Source organism: Saccostrea cucullata, unplaced genomic scaffold, assembly GCF_032062105.1.
Source record: "Saccostrea cucullata isolate Sc308-1 unplaced genomic scaffold, CSIRO_AGI_Scuc_v1 ctg285, whole genome shotgun sequence".
NCBI lineage: Eukaryota > Metazoa > Mollusca > Bivalvia > Ostreida > Ostreidae > Saccostrea > Saccostrea cuccullata.
This window is the reverse complement of record NW_026930592.1, coordinates 133,706-155,578: the sequence shown is the minus strand read 5'-3', so window position 1 is coordinate 155,578 and position 21,873 is coordinate 133,706. Positions and strand designations below refer to the sequence as shown.

Below are 21,873 nucleotides of genomic sequence, written 5' to 3'. Positions count from 1 at the left end.
CAGAAAACAAGCTTGTCCTTTCTGCGGGATCTACAGTAATGTTGATGGGATCTGACAGCTTGGGTAAACTGCATCTGTATCACGTCAGTTGTCTACAGCCTTCATAGGCTTCTGTGTAAAACACCTCATATCAAAGCCCTCCCCTAGTCTTCAACAGGTCAAAATCCAACAATGTATATGAAGTTTTGACTCTGGATACATTTTCAGAATACCATTTTTTTCTGTCAAATTATGATTCTTTAGCAAGGTTTTATAACTTTTAGACTCAACATATCTTGCTTTCCTTAAATTGATGTTTAAGGTCAAAGAACCCATTTTTGGGATTGACCAAACTTTTGATCTTGATACCCCCAACAGGATAAGGTCATTAAATTCATCAATGACCAACCAGACAGGTGAGCTATACAGGTGACACAAACAGGTGTGATATAGAGAGTTATTGACTTTCTAAAGCTTGATCAACAACAGAAACTGGAATATTCTGTGTTCTGTAAACAATAAATACTCCGAGTTTACTCTATTATTCTGTACTTCTTTAAGTTCTTAGTAACAGCTGCTATGTGCTTGTGATCAGACAAGTAGTAATTCTGTCATTTGTGTTACCTTTTGTGTGTCTAATCATCATTCTTTACGTGTCCTTCAATAAACAGATGACAGCATACATGTCGACACATTAGAATGATGAATGGTCTCAATGTGTCCACAGTTCATTTTTATTTATTCTCAAAAACCTGATATATTTCTCAGGGCTTATTCAAGGTTTTTTAAATAATGGCATGATTTGATGGTTTGTTTTTGCAAAATTTACCCCACAAACAACCAAGTACAAGTGTTGGCCTTCTGTATAAATTTAATTCTCACCTTGTCAAATTACAATAAAAGACCATATATCTTCCCCTGCTTACATCAAAATTCTAATAACCCTGTCATTTCTTTGTTTACCTCCCACAAGCCAGGCTTACCTGCAGAAAAGACTGCCTCGGTCCCTCTTATTTACCAGGTCAAAATTATTTTACCTCAATCCCTCTATCCACCTCCTAATGAAAAAGTTTATCGTTTCAATCACTTAAGTAAAATATTTTTACTTTAATTTTAAAAAATCCTTTGTGAGTGTATTCTAATATCCAGTGTTAAACAAACAGTTCAACAGAATGGGACACCCTTTTACCTGTATTTAGAGGTTTTAAAGCTATGTAAATAAAATGACTGTGAAATCTGTGTTACACTGTCCACTTCAGAGTGAAAGTGATACCAAAATTAGCCCGGATTTTGAGGGTAGTGCTGACCCATTATCCATCAACAAACACCTGCTTGCCAAACAATTGTCAACCTACAACTATCACCATTACATATATCCAGTAATTAACAATTCTCTCCCCAAAGTCATATTAAACTCAGAGTGACTTTTAATATTAAAATATATTTCATCTAATTACTTCTTTTTTGTTTTTTGTTTTTTTTGATAAAAAAAACTAATTGTAAACAATTTGGTCTTCATGATATGGGGATATATTAATAACAGCATCACTGATCTATTAAACAGAGAACACTAGAAATCAAAATTACAGAAGCAACATTTCAAGGTTGTCCTTTTTTTTCCTACTCATCCTCTTGTTGATGGCTCTAAACAATAAGTATGTTCACACCAACTGTATTGTCAGATAAAAATTGGGGAAACTATTTCTAAGTCGATTTTAAAGAGATAGGGGAAGTTTCTAGAGTTTTAAACAAGATGGGATTGAAGTGGTAGTGGGAAGTCTACAAGAGAACAAAGACACCAAAACAAGGAAGGAAGCTGTGCTGTAAAGTGGCTTGTTGAAACCCAGAAGTGGGGACCGTGTCAAGAGGCATCTAGATCCTTGCTGCTTCCTCAATTGTCTTAAATAAATTCGGGAAATTTAACTTCAAATCACTCAGATTTTATACAATAGCTTCCTTCTTCTCTGCGTTGGAATCAACACTGTTTGTGGGGGGGGGGGGGGGGGGGTTTAGAGTGTGTAGGAAATCTGGAAATTTTTACGACGATTTTATTTTGCGTTTACAGATTTTGTGTGTTTACATTTTCCTATTGGTAATTTATTTTTAATGACTTTTTTGTCAATGTATATACTGATTCAAGTTCCAAGATTTTATTTATTACAAAGACCCTGGGTATACAAATACACATCATTGAATCCAATGGATAAATGAGTTGACCTGAAATTACTGTATGCAGGGTTATTTTTGCCTCGTGTTATTTTCACCCTTTCACACTTGAAAACAATTTGCCCCATTTGAATTTCACCCATTCACAGTTTTGTTTAAAAAATTATGCTGTGTTTTATTAATTCGCTTTAATGTTTTAAATTCGTCAATGTTTAAAAACATCTGTGAGAGGGGCCTTCCAAGTTGTAACAAAGTAGTGAAACTGTAATTAATAAAACAGGGGCAAAAATTTCTAAAAATTAGAAATTTAAAGTATAAATTCTGTTTACAGCACCTCCCCATAAATCAGTAAAATTTTGCTTGCCCAAAAATTGACTCCAATGAATTTGATTTGCAATTATTCCACAGATCAAAAAACTCCATTCTCAGTATTTTGAATACTCCAGAACAATATGCAAACCTCACATGTGACAGCAGCCAATCAAAATTTCCTTAAAACAAAATTAAATTAATGGTCAAAATGTTATGGGAATATTTAACACACTAAATGTCTTAACAATTATACCTCTCTGTGATTATCAGACATTTATGCTACAAACTGGTTTTGATTTTGAGCTACACTTGCTTTATGAACAGAGTCAGTTTCTTAACATTAGTGCGACCTCCCGAGATGACAAACCGAGGAAGGAACAGAAGTCTCGGTAAATTGTCAGGGTGATTCACAGATAGAATTATACAATGTTAACACGCAGCCACAAAACCAAGGCTTTTTACAAGCACTATATTAGCATAATTCTAGTTTTGTCTTATTTCTCATGATGTAATCACGTTAACTTTGACAGTGGCAGGTTAAAGAGCACGACCTGGTGACCTTCTTCTTGACAGAGATTTGGGCGCCCACATCTTATTTGCATACTTGCACAAGAAAGTTGACAACTCTTTAAATAAGTAAACCACAATGCTAACTTCTATTTTATTTTGTAGATTTATGGAGACATCAAAGAATTGTTTCTTTTGAATGAAATTTTCCTCATTATTGTATATAATAACTGAATATACATAGTAATTTTCCCCCCCTCAAATATTCAAATTATTGTTGTTTCTTTTTTTTAGGACATTACCCTTATGGTGTCAATCCTGCATCTTTGTAAACTCTGACATTAAATAACACATTAACATTTATAATTAATGAATGCATGATGAAGGTCACAGAATTCTGTTCACTTATAATTAATAAACATCTTCAGTGAGGTATAATTTATAATTAAATATGCAGAACACAAAGTCACTGTTGTAAACTATATGCCATATTTAGATATACCACATATTTATTCAATCTTTTTTAAAAATAATTATATTTTCTAAACACTAAAATTTTCATTCCATCACTATGAATGTTGATGGGCTATTGCTGAAGGTTAAATCAATAAAACAAATTTTAGCTTCTTGACATTGAAAGTATCCTGAAAACATTAAGAATGCATATATAATTAGTATATGTTATCATTATCACCTTGTGATTAAAAACAACATATTTCTGTAAAATAAAAAAAAATAAAAAAAATTACTGGGATAAGCATTTGATTTTAAAGAGGAAGGGGATCAACTTACACTTGGAGCAGCTGACCTTGACTAGTATTTTCTAACATCCCCCCCCTTCCCCTCCAATATGGACACTGTCAAGGTTCATATATCAAATCATAATATACGAGGCGGCAAAGTATGGGTATGCATGTTTTATTCTGTTTATTACATACAAAGCATACAAAGCACATCAACTTGAACAAACAAAAATAAATATATAGTAACCAACTAGCTGTTTTCCAAGGTTTTATCTTCACAGGGGGTGATATAAATCTGTGTCGACCCTGCAGGAACCGTATCAACCCTGCAGTATCCATACCAACCCTGCAGGATCCATATCAGCCCTAGAAGCTGATAAGGCCATTGTGATGTCTGAGTATATCAAATATGCAAGAAACCTATTTTTATTTCTCCATATGTAATTAATAAATAAAATAAAATCACAATAAATGTTTAAAACTTGATTTTTCTCATTTCTATTTAATATTTCTCTCACTAGTCCACTTCTGTTTGTTAAATTTTTTGACTCGACATGAACTTTAAAGCAAATTTACACTAAATAATTGCCCAGTTTCATGGATGTTGTAACTTTGACACCAATATCTTATACTTTATCATTAGTAACTTCTTATATACATGATGTAAATTTTTCACCAATCACACCATTCTACCAGTGTTTGTATAAAAATATGGCAAGGTAAATCGTGTTACCTCAAATGATAACCAAAAAAATTATACTTCATATTGGATTGAATTCCTTGGTATCCCAGTTTAAATTTTATGTGGGGGATTAGGAGATTTAACAGCAAAGAACAATATCACATACAGCTTTAATATCAAATTTAACAGTCATCAACTCCATGTTCAAGTAAACTGGGGCCTGAACTATGGAGTGTAAATAGATAATGTGTCTGGCGGTATTATGGCCGCTTTGACAATGATGGTAAGTGGTTTTATGTAGATAGGCACTGAGGAAGATCAATCATTTCCTAGTTATACTCAAACTAAACATTCTAATCCCCTAATGTTTGTCCATGCTTTTGAAGCAGAAAAATTGTACATGCTTTCCTAGTCAGCCCTCATCGACCATTATCCACCTCCATTCTCAGATCAGGTACCCCGCGGCATTAAGTTCAAACGTACCCCATTAATGTGTGAAACCGTTGAAACCTCAGGAAAAATTTAAACACATTCTTCGGCAGAGAGAAATCTTTGGTTGTTGAGAAGGTAATAGATATATAATGATTATGTTTATTAGGACCTAAGACACAAAACAGGCAATAAATCAATCATAATTAAATAACAATGTTCCCCCCTCTGAGGTAAGAAAGAGAACACATGACAAGCAATTTATAGTTAATTTATGCAGTTTATAATTCATTACAGTAAACTGAATTAAAATTTTGCCAAAAGAAATACTGATAAAGAAAAAAAAACCAAAATGACAGATGACTCAAAAATGACTTGGTAAACACGACTGATAGAACCTGCAGAAATACTCCAATTTTACATGCAAAAAAAAAATCTGTTAAACTAGTTCCCTGTCTTAACTTACCAGAAAACTGGTAGTACCCAGCTAACATCTCCGAGGGCCTGGGGTTCCACCACATATTATCACAGATCTGTATTATCACCTTGTCCTCAGATAAACTCTATAGTTCAGCAGTAACCACAGGACCTGACTTGTTATGTCAGTACGGCTTCCATTATGTCATATATCTCTACGTCTCTGTGTATATTACTGGATAACTGATTGTCATTCACAATCTCTTCATTATTTAACTTCAAAATCGGAAGTCTGCACTTCTAAATAACACCGAGAAATTATCTACAGTTAATGTGTGATTCTGTATAAAGATCATGAAGTGTAGCTACTTAAACAACTAAATCAACACAACCTGTGTATGTGTGTGTCAATCAAGGAACATGGATTTGAACAACTGTTGCAGAGGAAACACATGTTTTAGTCATAATCATGTACCTTCCATCATATCCCATTTTATGCTGAAAGGAAAATCAATGGGAAACATCAGAATGCCACCTCTATCTCTCTCGACAATGACACGGCCATCATTTCCTTTATGTTACTCCATATAATTCCGACTGATTGTCTTTCTAGGGTATTTATTGCATTCACAATGAACAATGATGCCTGCTTATTTCCACCTCCCAATCTCAGTTCCATAAATCCCTCAACTTTCCTCCTTTTTATGAGCCTCTTCTTCCACTAGTGCTGAATTTATCATTGCAAAAATCAATTTTATAATTGAGCACACACCATCCTCAAAACATGGTGATTTACATCAATACCTGATTTCTCCTGAGAGATAAGCGGAGAAAACCTCCGATGTTCCTAAGTTCTTCCGCAGGAGACAGGTGTGTGTGTGTCTGAAATTAACAGGATCCAAAAGGCGCTATTTGTCACGTTAAAAGAACTCCCAAATACATTATTACACTTTGTCACAAACTGCCATTTAAAGCGACTTTGTAGCCACTGTACAGACTAGTAAAGCCCTCGTAAGAAGATTACCATACAGCGATCACCAAATCTCTGTTTCAAAAGTATAAGAATTCATAAAGTTAAATCGATAATATGTCTAAGGTTGCTGTTATTAGTCTGTTTAAGTGCTTTTGACAAGGTTGACTTATGCCTGTATTTATTATTTATTTTGAGCCCCATTAGGTTCTTAGCCAATCAATATTTTCATTATTACAAATCTCCACTTTAAAGATGTTGTTTTTATTCATTGTATAACAGCAATGATTTATAGCCCTCTGCAAATGAAAGAAATACCTGCAGATTTTTTGTGTGTTCATTTCTTTGTCAAATAATTGTTTTATTCCATCAATCGGTGTTTTAAAAGGTGAGAAGCAATTTATCCAGCAGATATCATGGCATGCCAAACACAATCCCTCACACAGGTAAACTAGCTATTGCACAAGGTTCCCTCATCTAAATACCATCTTGTTGGGATGTCTGTACAACTACACAATAGCGTTAACCTTTGATCCTTCAAATGGTTAAAGGTCACTGCCAAAATATTCCTGATAACACGTGCCACTGATTACGTAACCGTGCACACCAAATGTCAACAAATGAAGCAGCTAAGGTAATCTTTTCCATTACTTCAAACAACTATTTTGCTTTTTTTTTTATCACAGCAAGATCAATGCTGAGCCTTTAATGGCTGCAGTCTGTAAACATTTGATAGCTGTACCTAATGTGTCAGGTATAGACCCTGTATATTATATATCCTGATCTCCCTGTGGCAGTGATCCTGAAGTTGCAGCGATATAGTTTACAACATCTACAATCTCTTTATCATCACAACACAAACCCGATAGCTAACAAAACAGCAGGTGTTAAACACACACAAGCCTACCAATAGCAGCCTGATGCAGTATCAGCCTGTATTAAATAGCTGCAGTGCTGCACTATTTATCTTCTCATTTCATACACTGATATCCCACAATGTCTGATACTGACTCTGATGTCAAAGCTGTGTGCCAGATGGAAGAGGGTTAAAGGTCATGTCCTTAGCCGCAGAGGATCTATGGAAGTAATATGGTCTGCTGGCTGATGGAGGTCAGTTATCTGTAACCTCACACTGGCCTGAGTGGTGTAGACATACCAGTCTATCCAATAAAGCCACTGGTCAATAAAAGAGCCTGAACCAATAACAAGGTTGAACAATTTACACCTTATCTTCTACAAAAACATGGCCTTACACAGAAACTCAGCAGCTATTGCTGGAAAAATAAACTGCTGTTTAGAGACACACTGCAGATTTTCTTGTCTATCAAACATCACTTGTTCAGATGGTTCTGTCGATTGTGAAGAAAAGTTTTTCCTCCTTGTGAGTTTGGCTGATGACAATAGAGATCACAGCTTTTGTATATGATGGGGAACACCTGTTCTCTCCACTCAACAAGGTTAAAGAGGAGTCTTCTCTCAGGCCACCTCAGGTCATAGCATTAATTAACACTGTCTGGAGCATCAACCAACAGTTTACAAATTACTGGATCATTATAATCAAATTATGTTGACATTTCAAAAAGGTTCAGTTGACCTACTGAAATGTTGGACTAATCATAAATAATCTATAGATTTCTTCATAATCTTTTTTTTGGTCCAATGAGGTACACTATCTTGATATTCCATGAAAACCTTTAGTTGATTAAGACACAGTAGTGCAACATAAAACATATGTGAGTGACACTTGTTTTATTATAATTGAGTACTATTGCTCCATAAATAAAGTTTATCATTTATCATTTCCAATAATAAATTGTTAATTTTTTCTACACAATTTGACATTTTACATTTTCACTACAAGTGTCAACGCAAATATTCAGAGAATGTTTGTAATCAATCAAAATTAACTGCAATAATGCCATTAGTCAATCATGTTCAGATTTCTTCAAGACTGTCAAAAATGGCCTTATAAAATTAAAAAATAACAAAGAACAACCAATGAATTTCCTTTTTCCAATTCCAATCTGAATCTGAAGACTTCATGCCTATAGAACAGCCCAGTAACCTTTCATATGGCCTGACTTACAGACCACAGAAGCCATTTTTGATTGGCTAAAAGAATCAATAGATTCCCCACTCTCTAACCCATCCTTATCAGAAAATTTGTTGGATCAGTACCTAAAACAGAAACTTCCCTCAGCAACTAATTGTGTGATTCCACTACCCCTAGGGACAGCACAGGCAAATGTAAGAGAATAAAATCTCTGGTAAGAAAAACTCTGACAATTACATGATTTCACGCAATGTAACCCAGAGCAAATTAATAAGGCTTTATTTTAGGAGGAAGAGCTGTTGAGAGAGCTAATCTGCTGACAGAACAGTGGGTTAATCAAGGTAAAATGCTGTAACAGTGGAGAGAGATTATTGATTCCAACACAGCAAATGGGTACTTCAAGTCAGTCATTACAAGACTGATAGCCCACAAGAACAGGCAAACAAAACAAAAAGCAACCTTTAGACACAGCTTGATGATGCAAATATAAGGTTATACAGGGACATCGCTTCAACAATTTATTAACAACTTGACAGTATTTTTTTTCACTGGCCGAATACATGACCTTCTTGATCTGCTTCATGCATTTTTTCACTGTTATATATATGCTATACAAGGCCTTCTTTTTGTGAACTTATTGCCTTAGTGCTCCCATAGCTAATGTTTTAATTAAGAAATCTTGAAATAGCCCATCAGTAAAAACATTCAATACCGATGCAAGTGAATTTATATTCAGTGATCATGAATTTGTGCTAGATAGCACATATAAATCCCATTAAAATTAAGAAAACTTAATTTTTATGTCTTAAAGCATGGTTAAAGTTATAAAGGATGGATTGGGTCTCAGGTTTATATAATGCACATTTCTAATACTTGTTTTTAAAACCTGCAACATGTGTACAGTGTAATCATATAGTACACAATGTACTTTTTTTTTTTGCAGTCCGAGAGTAAAGCTGACATGTACTCACCATGGAGAGAGTAGAGGTTAGGGGGAATCCCACCTTGGGCGGCCATCTGGGACATCAAGTATGCCTCCATCCTGTCTATCAGGTTAGGGTATAATCCATTCAGGTGGTTCATTGTTTCAGTTTTAAATAGTTCATATATCCCAAGCACTGGACTTCATACAAATAATTTCATTCATAAAACACTGTCAACCATGTTTTTTTTTTTTATAAGTTGAGAATGGTTCAAGCGAGATTATCACACAGTTGTGGTTTACAGAAAAATTAGGAGGTTATTAATTCACCACAGCAATTATGGCTCTCATCTTCTCGGCAATATCACTGTAATAATACAATACTTATTACATCACAACATAATGAGTTCAAGTACTGAAAAGCTTCAACATTGGACATCTTCAAATGACTCACACATCTCCTCTCCAACCACACTCATACAACAAGGAAGAAACAATTTATCATATAGTCCCCATGTGTCACTTAACCTATACCAAAAGTTCCAATACAAAATTCCGAAACTTTATCCTTGACCTATTTTCTCCAAAAACTCATCATAAGGCACCAGGACAAAATAAAATTAAAGACCAACTTTGGAATCACCAGGAACTGCAACCATTAATACATTAATTTCTTTAACATATTGTAAGTGCACTTCGATATCAATGCCAAGATGTCATATAAAATCAATAACCAGGTAGGGAAAAGAATAAATATTAGTTAATTTAGGGAAATACTGCTTAATATACTTCCTCAAATATACTAACTCTAAGTATATATACAAAAATAGATTGCCTTCAAGTAAAGCTTGCCAGATATGAAACAATTGCTCTTCACTAAGCATCATCTTTGACAACATCATTGAATAACAAAATTGTTGACATTTTGTTGAAAACATCACTCTCAAAATATCACTTACAACCCTTCAAGCAATCTCTTAGAGAGACTGATATTATACCTAATTACTATACCCACAAAGATAAAGTAGCTGAAACAAACAGCATCCAACGCACAGTAAATGTCAGTACTTACATTTCCCAGGCAGTTTACAGAGAGGCCTACAGACATAAATGCGACAGTTCTGATCCTACTTCAGACAACTCACTGGTGTCAGGAAACAAAGAAATACCGACCAAGACAGGAGGAGACCAGAGGTAGAGGTGTACAGAAACACAGCTTCTGTCATTCCACCATCTTGTAGAGATCTCAATATAGGAGCCAGCTTAGTGCCATCTCACGCATCTAAGTCCAGTAATGTTATGACAAATCACAAAAGATTTCACCAGCTAGATCAAACGGTGGCTCTTCCTATAATTGGGCGTAAATTACTTCAAATCCAATAAATGAATTCCAAACAGAAGCTAAACGCGCTGGAGAGTCTCCGATCAATAACAAAGTTATATACTTTTCTCATCCTCCGCGGTTTAACATCACATGATAAGGTCGGAATACATTAATCTTTATCCACTGTAATTGACTTGTATAGTCAATAATGTTTCACAATAGCATCCAGTCTATAATTCTACCACTGATGTACACAGGGCATGGCTAATGTCAAAGCTGACGGCTCTTCTCGCCAACTTCTTTCCTGCAGGACTGTGTGATGTTTGTCGGTTACATGACTGATTGGAATCTTAAAACAATTATTGTCATTTTTCAAAGTGTTGATGCCTTAATGAGAAAGCTATGCATCAGCGGCAAATCAATAATTTATCCTTGAACATCATAGGATTTTTATTGGGGGGAGAGAGGACGAGTACCGATATTTATAAATCCGAGCCGGATATAGGGAGTTTGTACTCTTATATCACCGAGGTCAATATCTCCCTATCAAGGACAGACTAGAAGGAGCATGTAAACACAAGAACATTTATCATCTAAGTCAATTAATTCACTGTCTTTGAGATAAACATTGTTTTTTAAACCTACCATTTAATCTTTTAAATGCGTAAAGTAGCATATTTGCAAGACTTGAAACATTTTGGATGTTTTCCACCAATAGCTGCTCATTAGAATACTTAATATATTAACAAGTTATCAATACTGATAATTAGCTCCCTTTAGAGTTCAATGACTAGATCAGTTGCCTCCCTTTAGAATACCAACATTTCAAAATCCCTGAGCTTTACAGGATTTGACCCTGTTCTTCAACAATATCAAATAGCAGCTAGCTGTCAACAGGAACATGTTCCAATACACCAATGTGATGTATACTATCTGGCAAAGCCCAATGAATGGCAGAAACAGTTCTAGTCTGATCTTAGGATAATATCTGGCTTTTTATCCTGGTTAATCTTACTCATTAAAATCCAAACAATGGCAATATCCCACAGTAACCTTGTCTATACTATCTCTTTTATGGACCATATTTCTGTTGTAACAGGGTTTCATGATACCATCAAGCAATTCTTGAGGTGCTGAACAACCTCCTTCCTCCTGTCTTACTATTCTCTATACGATAACTTCAATTACACGATAAACTCTCACATGGACAAAGAACTTCAAAATTTTACCGACTGGATTGCAAAGTATGTCTCTAACCAGATATCATGACTTTCAAGCAGTATTTCCTTAAGTGATTCACAAGAAATATATTAATCATGGGTGCTCTATCAGAATTTATTTGCTGTGTTGTTTATCTTCTACACCCCGCAGCAGTACTCCAAAATCTCCAGGAAGTCCCATAATAGGCCTGTAGGTCACTTCAAAATCACCCCATACAGATGCACACAATCTAGGACTAGTAAATCCATTATTAAAATTCCTGTCAATATATCTAACAGATCAAACTTTAAAGATAAAATTTACATACAAGAGGATAAAGGCAAGCTTTTTTTATTACAAAACTTAGGAAGGCATGAGAATTAATTAAATGCCTTGTGCATGGACTACTGGAAATCAGAGCCTTCATTTTTACATCCATCGACAGTAAAACGTCAACACTTTGTCGTATGAACACCAGTTGTAACTGACCAATCACATACTGTCATCCTTTTGATTAAAGAGTCCCTATCACCCCTGCATAAACACCTCCTTCTCCAACATTCCTCTAGCCACAGAGATTTAACGATTCATTATCCATTACAACCTCTAACCAAGGGGATCAGATATCACCCTGCTGACAGCCGATATCTGATATCTGGTGGCTCACCTTTCTCACAAGACTTGACCTCACACCTCATACAGACAATAGAACTACTTACCGTGATGTATGTTACCATAATTACTCACAATGCCACTTAACAAATCCTTACAATATATCATCCATTAAACACTTAAGAGAGAGAGAAAAAAAGTTTTAACATCCTGAATTCTGCTTCTGAATCCACTGGTGAATTCCACTCTGTTTTACTACTTCTCTCTTCCCCTGTAGTTTGGCTTCAAGTTTTGTGAAACATGCACAGGCTGACAAGCAATATGCACATGTTGTAACAATCCCAGCAATATCATGTGCAGTCTGAGATAATCTACGGTGTACTCTCTGCTATGGGAGGTTACGGGGGTCACAAAACAGCAGATAAAATATCTACGGTGAAATATAAAACATATTCAAGGCGTAATTGTCTGTTCCTTTTCTGGCAGGCAATTTTCAATAGGTGTTAAAATCTTTTCCTTGACTGAGATGGCCGATCTTTAAAAGGATCAATCATAAATAATCGCTTCACCACTGAAGTAGGGCCTCTCAAACACCGACCGAGGTGAAGTTATATTGATGCACTGTCATAAACACAAATATTTGTTATTCAATGTGTAATTGATGTTAAACTTTATAATCGTTCCCAAATCACACGCACCTTTTTGTGTTGAAATTCATTGACCCAATCAATTTTCTTGTTATAGGAGTTGGTTGGAGAACAGCAAGCTGTCGATACACAAGACTTCCCATTAAATACCTGTCAAGTCGACAAATAAAGATCCTGGTGTATGATATATTTTTATCATTAAACCTGGTATTGAAACTTCTGTTTGACCCGCGGTGACTTGCGAGACCTTCGTATTGTCCAAATTCCGCTGAGTCTACAGCAGAGTGGATTTCAAATACATAAATCTGAGCCATTTGATAAATGTGTTAGAAGATGTAAATACAATGAAAAAACAACACCTTATAAAGAAACTGAACTCCCTCTGGTGAAACAGGTAAAAGTCTATCAGTGGTCTTTAAAACTATTTAAACACTTCATATCTTTTTTATTATTTCAAGCAATCCTTTTATTTACAACCCATAGGCCTTCAATGTCATTACAAGACATATACCCTTATGATAGGCAAATTTAAAACCTTTATTTTTGTGGACTAATGCATTTTTAAAAATCTTTGAACACTACAAATTGCATAATTTTTTTAACCGACACTTACAAATTGCATAATTTTTTTAACCCACACTTTTTATTTCCAAGGCAGTGATCATGTGACCAGTTAAGACAGTTTCCATGACAATAAAAAGAATCTACTTAATATTTGTTTCCTTTTCTGCCATATTAAGACACTTTTATCAATAACAGTGTGTGTTAATCTGAAGCTACGCTACTGTTATACAAAAGCAAATTAGGTTTCACAGAGACTTCTCCAATCAACAAGTAATTAGATTTTGCGGAAAAAGCAGCTTTATGCTTCTTTTGAAAGCCATTCTTTTTTATAGGGATAAATGGCAAAATCGTGTTAAGTGCCTGCAGCACACTGTATTGGGTTCTAATAACAGACACTCTAGAGTTTTAAAAAATCTCCGGTATTGATTAAATTTTCTTCAGAATGACAGGTACTATTGAGGTGGATTAGGTGTCATTAAAGGAAAATGAAAAACAGAAATCGTGGCAGATCTCCATACAAAACAAGGGCCTGTACAGGCACTCACTTCAATCTCAGCAGATACAAATCAACATATATGGCCTATCACAGGGATTTATTTTCAAACAGTATCACATGTTATCAACCCAGGCTATTTTGAAGCATTCTTCTTTCAGAGGTTCAAATTTCTCCCCCCCCCCCCTTTTCCAGGGAAGCCTGGACTTCCTTTGCTTATCAGAGAAACAAAACAGTTCCAACAAGATGTGAATATTTTATGGGGAATCTGAGACCTTACCAATACTAATTAATCAGCTGAAAAGAATAAAGAAAGGGCTCTATAACTGTGGCCTGTTCATCACCCAATAAACAAGCTAGCATCAGACATCGACATCCACAAACTGGTTGGCAAGTCTCACAGGAAATTGCATTGGATCCATTTACAAGAATACATATGATATCCCAGCAATTTCCATAAAATGATTCATTAAATATTGATATACTAATATCTTTTTATTATTGGGGTTAGCGTTTTTCACCCTGGTGTTTATAAAGCTTTTGCGTATTGATCTTGCTCCCTATGAGAGAAATCAATCCGCTTACTGAGGAGTTGATATTAATGGACAAATTTCCCGTGAACCTATTAGTTTATTATTTAACACAGACTACAGAATTACAAGGAGATATTGATTCATCGCACAATCAAGGGATAATATTCTACACCACTATGCAAAACAAATAAGAAATATTTATCCACAGATTCCGGCATTGGAACAAATGACGCAAGAAAAGGTGGGGGAGGGTCAAAGTGAAAAAATGGTAGAAATTGTGGACCAAATCCCAGATATGAAACACTAAATTATCAAATCACAAAGATGGGGTATCTAAATAATGTCTATTACGGACCATTAAAATGGTAATACATGTATTTTGGAGTTATTTTTTCTTGAGAGAGACAGGAAGTTTGGTTTTCATTAGGTGATAAAGAAAGGCTGTGATTGACTCGAGTGTGAATGATATACAACGGCAGATGATGGCCATAATTTAGATAAAATGTCCAAAATATGTATTATTGGAAAGGTAAAAGACCATTTTGCTTTTTTGTGATGTAAATCATTTCATAAACCAGCTATCACTGATATTAGAATCCGTTACTGTCAGAATATCGATATTTATTTTTTCTAATGTAAATCTGATAAAGGCATCACATCTTCTGCAGTATCACAAGTCAGAGATAATCTTAATGTGCATTGCAGCAAACAAATCTGATCTGTGTCGTAAAAAAGCTGGGCTCACTCATAAAACAGCCAAAATAAAAACCTGCAAAGTGAAAAAAATCAATATTCCCAATAGAGGCTATAATGAAGGCACTTGAGTAATGTCACATACGAGTGGTCTCACTGGGACTAGGTAATGGGAGTAGTTCTGTCATCGAGTTAGTGTTTTATGCAATACTGACACGCCTAGGTCAAAGGTGTCACACCAGACTCATGGAAACTGTCACTAAGAGAGCTTCATTGTCTGTAACATTAAATCCGATGAAGCATATGAGGACAGTGACAGTGCCCCTGGATCACATTCTGGAATGTACACAGGACATTAAATGGCCAAAGAGGAGAGAAAAAACTTATATTTACAATCAGCCCCCTCCCTCTCTCTACAGAGTTTACAAGATGTTCTCCATCTAGGATAACCCAGTGACAAAAAGTTTCAAAAAGTACTAAATGTTCAATAATGAAGTTTTATGATTTTTGATGCACATTTTCAAATTTTAAAATTGAATTCAATTTCTTTCTTTAATGCCAAATACAAGTACACATTTTCAGGTAAGAGATATGGTCAAGTTAAGTTGTTAGGTGCAAATATTGTAAAATAGAGATCTTGGGAGTAAACAAGAGGCCCATAGGCTTTATTGTTTACCTGATTCAGGATGGCAATGTTGTTCATCATCATCATTTTTAATACCCCTCTTTAGTCTATCTCATTACATCTCTTTTTTCAAGGTGAACTACACAAAAAAATATATGTAGATCCCCATTGTTTTGTTCATTTTCCCGAGAGAAATAAATGGGTTCCCTCTATTTATGATCTAAAACCCTTAAAGACATTAAGACTCGAAATCATCCCTAAAAAGTCAGGAGTCCTGAGTTCTCTTGTGGCTGTTGGACCCCTAACAGACTTCATTTGATATTCTATGGACTGACTGAGCGAAGTTTGGGAAATTATAAATCTTGTTTGTTTTTCCCATCTCAATCAACTTATGAAAACTTCATCTGATTGGTGCTTCTGAATGAGAGAAACAAGGCAAAATATCAAATGAAGTTTGTAAGGGGTCAGGGCCCAGGAGTTAAAACTCAGGACCCCTGATGCTTTGAGAATAAAGACTAACATGTGAATACATAAACACTGAAAACAAAGTAAAAGAATCCAACAAAAAAGGGTCATTATTCATCACTGACTGCTCAGGGATCTAAGAAAAAGGACAGCCTTATCTTCACATACAATAATATAATAAAATGCAGAGGGCTCTACAATGATAAAATGTTAAATGGAGGAAATTTGAATTGAATTCTCTGTAGAAGAACATTCTATTATTAAAATGATACCGTATTGTTCTACAGACCCAATATAACAACAGAATTCATGCCATGTATGCCAATGTAGCAAAATAAACAGGGGTAGATAACTCTAATTAAAACATTTACTACGAATAATCGGAGCATTCTGCATGTCAACTTGCTATGTAAATTCGAAGAAAGAAAAAATGTTTAATGAGAAAATGAGTTGAATTTTTGTCTTGATATAGTTTATATTATCATTTGGGGTAAAAGGTACAAGCTTAGAAAGGTGTGTTGTGATTAAATAATTTGGTAGTCATTTTCAGTGCAACTCTTTTTGTATTCTTAAAAATTGTTTTTAAGAAGATCTGGGTCCGTTGTTATAAAACATGCGTAAGTCTAAGAATGCTCTCAAGTCTGAGAAATTTATCAAATCCAAAATTCTCAGACTCAGCGGCCGCCATAAAAAAGTTGAGAAAAATAAAAATACCTTAAACTCTTTTATTCTCAAATTCTCAGCAGAGTAATTCTCTAGAGTTGAGTTGATAATTTTTTCTGAGAAATCTCAAAGTTTTATGACGGCGGACCCTGATCAAATTTGTTACACTGCAACCAGCCCAGTGGTGCTGGAGAAGAAGATGAAAATGTAAAAAGTTTTCAACAACAATGAGTCAATGACATCAACAGCAAACAACGGAAAAGGTTTGATCCGAAAAGCTCCTTTGATTTTTCAGCTGCTAATTATCAGAGTACAACACTACAGTCAGTAAGTGTCTAAGGGAGGTAACCTGTATAGCATTATCTACACCTTTCAAAACCAGTATATTGGTCAGTTGTCATTCTTGCTATATCATCTTCAATGATAGCCCAATTGTATTCTTTTCTTTTTCAAGGAAAGAAATAATATAATGATCTCTCTCCCTCATTTTAGTCTGCTATCTTAACTCAAAATGCCATTAATGTTTATCAAAAAAAAAAAAATTCTATTTCTAATAGAATTATCAATGAGGAATGTATTAAATGTGATACTTTCAGTTTCATTGAATATTTTTTTGTATATTATGTTTCATTGAATATACTTTCATTGAATTTTTCTGCTCACTTTCATCACAGAATGACAGAAAGTGATCAAGTTAAAAATTCAGATTTTTAAGGAATACCATTGTACTCTAGCATGTCTGTAGTTGAACATCAGCTATTTGATCATCTTCACTCATTGTTTACTGATCCCATGGATTGATTTAGGGTATATTTACTACCAATACACGGAATTTTCTCCAAGAGAAAATTTCCCTGGAATATCCATTTTCCCCTTTTGTTGAGTAAAAAATTCCCCTGACAATGAAAAAAAGCTCAAATATTTTTTTCTCTTCATAAAAAGTGTTAATTCAAAATATAAATGCTCAGAAGATGTGAAATATGGTTTTACTTAATTATTTTATGCACTCTAAAAGGTGATTAAAATGATGAAATTCAGTTGGGCCCTAGCTCACCCTACACTCGCTGGGAATCTGGAGTGGCCCCCAGAACCCCAGCTGATATTCCAAATTTCTCCAGAAAGTGTAGTTTCCCTAAAAGACCTAGATTAATCTCAGTGAACATTGGTTCACTTTCTTCGTTTCTCCTCCATCAGTCACTGGTCACCACTGAAAACAGCCAAGGGGAGAAAAACCTAAGTCCACTTACCACTGTCTGGGGTCCCTTCATCCACAGCTTCTACATCCACATCTCGATTTTCTACCGCCTCAGAGTGAGATTCCTTATCCTGGTATAAAATCACATTAAAACATTATTTATAGAACATATAGGATGGGAGAAGACTTTCATTTCTTATTTGACCTACTTACCCGGGTATTTATTTGACCTACTTATTTTTGTTGTCATGTTTTCTTTATTGCTTTTTGCTGACAAGTCTCAAGTGTAATCATACTCCTACACAAATAATTTCTTGTACGGTAAATAGAAAAACATGTACATTGTACATGAAAAAAAAATTGCAAAAAATACATTAATGGGAAAGATTTAAATGCTCTACACAAATATGTTCTGCTTTACTTAAGAGTCAAAAATTTGAATTTATATGGCCTTCATTTCATTGATAATTGGTTAAATTATGTTAGCACTATAGAAATTAATAAAAATTTCATAATGCATTTAAATTTCACCTTCAAGATTCAATTCATAATTTTGAATATACCTGGTACTGGTACATCACATGATTTAACATTAAGTTTGAGTTGGAATTTTAACTATAGCATTCAAAGATTAAATTTGCCTCCAAAATTTGACATCTGGTCAGATTGTGATAAATATCTCTACCAAGATAATAAATATTAAAAATATCAAGCTCAAGGGTCAACACATTTCTAACATGCTCTTTGTTTATTACAATTTTACTTTAGCAATTATTAATAAACTCTTTAAAAGTGAAGACTGTACTTCTCTTTACTACTCTTATTTAATACTAGTGCCAAAAAAGTATATGATCTTATTTTTCTAGCATATTTCAAGTGCATGTACAGGAAATTTTTCACTATCTTTATCGGGAACTAAAATGCATTAAATCACTTTAAGAGATAAACACATAACATGTTAAGAAACAACAAAAAAACCATAAAGTCAAGGTCAAAAATGTATGAAGAGACCTTACTACACATCGAACCAGGATTGTCATTTTAAAATAACATTTTAAAGTTCAAAATTGTAAAATGAAAATACACAAAATTAGTAAAATTAAAATACACAAAATTAGGCCAAATAAATTTTTGTCTTAATTTCAAAGCAAACTATGGGGGTAAAAATCCAAGAAAATACGCACCTCCTCCCCTGCCTCCCTGTCATGATCACTGGGCTCCTCTATTGAAGTCCTCTGTACCCAATTGTATTTTCGCAGATTAATCGGCAACTTCAGTCTTTCGTAGGCTGCGAACTGCTGATTAAGGTCCGCAGCACAGGGTTTACAGGCTATCACCAGCAGTCCTCCACTAAGTATCAGGGAATCAGGGGGACACTTGATGTCTTTTAGGAAAGGAAATTTGGCTGCCTCAAGCATCTTGACATTTTTTCTATCTGTGGTCTTAGCACAAATGTAACAGACAAAGTCAGGCATGACATATCTGCGCTGCCACCGGTTGATTGTTTCAGCATTGGGAAACTCCTCATAATGGTTCCATTGCTTCAGAAGCATGTGGAAGCATATGCTGCAGACCATAACTGTTCCCTCCTCTGTCATTGGCTCTGCTCCTCTGGCTGGGCTGGAGTTTGTCAGGAAGGGGAAGAAAGGCATCACCATTGTGTTGCTGCTTTTAGTTTCATGAGTGACAGGGTAGGCATGTAGAACATGAGTGTTCATCATTCTTGACTTTTCTCCACACAAGAAGCAGATCTTTTTGGGTTTTGACACAGCTTGTTCTAAAGGATGGGGTATGGTGGTTCCAGAACCTAGATTCTCGAATGGTCTTTTGAGCAATGTAGACAGTTTGCTTGGCGATGTTGAGGACATGGCAGGCCTATGCTTTTCTTCAGATGCGGCAATGGCCAGAAGCCCTTGGGAACTTCCACGGCTGTTTCCAGATGAACCTTCCATAATCTGGATATTCAAGGGTCGAGTGGCCTCTGATTTTACAACTGATCCCTTTGACTCTTGTCCACTAGCCCTGTCTGGGCCAAGAACTCGATGCAAATCATCTCTGTGGCTGGCCTTTGCAAATGATAAAGAGTACTTGCGTTGGTAAACTGGTACCTGCATAGATTCTTGTACTTGCCATTGGTGATACAGTTCAGCATAACAGTTTCGGCATGATAGAACAGATCCATCAGATTTCAAGGGTTGAGCACCTTTTGGACGTTGAAGTTCTTGTACAAATGGAAAGAACAGAGTTCCCATGGTTGGGTCATGAGGGGGCACAGTGTATAACAACCTGATCAAATCACTACCATAAAGCTTACCACACAAATAACAAACATACTCATCAGTTTCCACTGGAGTTTTAGGCTGTCTCTCAGTATGGGTCACTGGTTCTGATTTTGGTATCTTAAGTTTTTCATCACAGAGTTTGTAGATGCGATTTTGAAATGGCACACCAGCCAGCTCATATGCCTGCCACTGCTGGTATAGCAGAAGCCTGCAGTCCCCACATACAATGGCCTGTCCATGCTGGTTCAGGGGAAATGCTCCCTCAGGTTGGCTGATTTTTTGTAAAACTGGGAAGAATGGTTCACTGGTTGAATTCATTGCTGTTGAAACATATTTGCAGTTTCTCACTGGAGTACTCTGTGCACATATGTAACAAACAATTGTCTGTTCTTTCTCACTAGGTACAGAAACAGGCTTAGCCTTAGAGTTTTTTCTAACAGTCAGATCAAGAACTCCCTCACTTTGCGCACCCTTTGAGCTGACATTTGCTTGGTGAACAGAGATGTCCTCCCGAGGAAGATTTAATGGTTGGCTAGACATCTTGGGCTTCATTTGCGGTTTAGCATCAGATTTGTAGCTAAGACTTTGTTCCCTATGGCCTGTATGGTTGTTACTTGGAGTTTCTCTTTCCTCCTTATGAAATGGGGGAGAGGGTGGATAGTCCCTTGTGCTGTTGTCAGGTGATGCCCGCCCCTCAACCCCTGGCTGGTAATTCAGACCCATAATTTGGGCTATGTATTCTCCTTGTAGTCTCATTTCAGCCCCTGTAAAATGCCCATTGTCTGCACGCTTCAGCCAATATAAACGTTTAATTGCAGGAGTTTTGGACCTTTCATATGTCTCCCACTGTTGTGTTAAAAACGCATAGCACACCCTGCAGCAGTCTACTGTCCCAGAACTGGTGGGCAATCGCGCCCCTTTTGGTGGGTCATGGTGTTCCAAAAATGGAAAATAGGGCAGCCTGTCGTGTGGTTTTATCCGCAGCCCCGTTTCAGCACCCAGGCTACCACACACAAAACAAACATGTCGACCCGACATTACTCCGTTAGTTTATCTGTGATATCAAATTCATCGCTTCAGTGGAGTCCGTGATATTTAAATACACAACATGTTTACTGTCAAAAAAGTTTGTGCTTCCATGTTTTTCGTCGATGTTGTTTTGATGAACTTGAAGGCAAATTTAGTCAGATTCTGCCATTCATTAATTAATCTCACCACTTCCAATTTTTAAATTATTTGTCATATTGTTTATAAAATCCGTAATTGGTCACTGATTGTTGATTTTAAAAACAATGAAATCATAGTACGAGGGAATCCCTGGTTTTGGCGGCCATGTTTGGACATCTGTCTCTTCCCATAATGCAACGGCTGTAAGAAACTAATCCTGACAGGTGCTT

The 21,873-nt window shown here is 35.7% G+C and overlaps 1 protein-coding gene across 1 annotated transcript in view; it reads right to left on the bottom strand.

The window, feature by feature from the left end:
- LOC134229202 (uncharacterized) overlaps nt 1-21,836 on the bottom strand; it is a 32,166-nt gene extending 10,330 nt beyond the window's left edge. Inside the window, exons 1-2 of the mRNA XM_062710905.1 lie at nt 19,379-21,836; nt 18,247-18,325 (exon numbers count right to left, since the gene is read on the bottom strand). Of these exons, the coding sequence (XP_062566889.1) occupies nt 18,247-18,325; nt 19,379-21,514 (2,215 nt within the window). The 5' untranslated portion in view covers nt 21,515-21,836. The remainder of the gene's footprint in view (nt 1-18,246; nt 18,326-19,378) is intronic.
- Between the last annotated feature and the right edge of the window lie 37 nt (nt 21,837-21,873).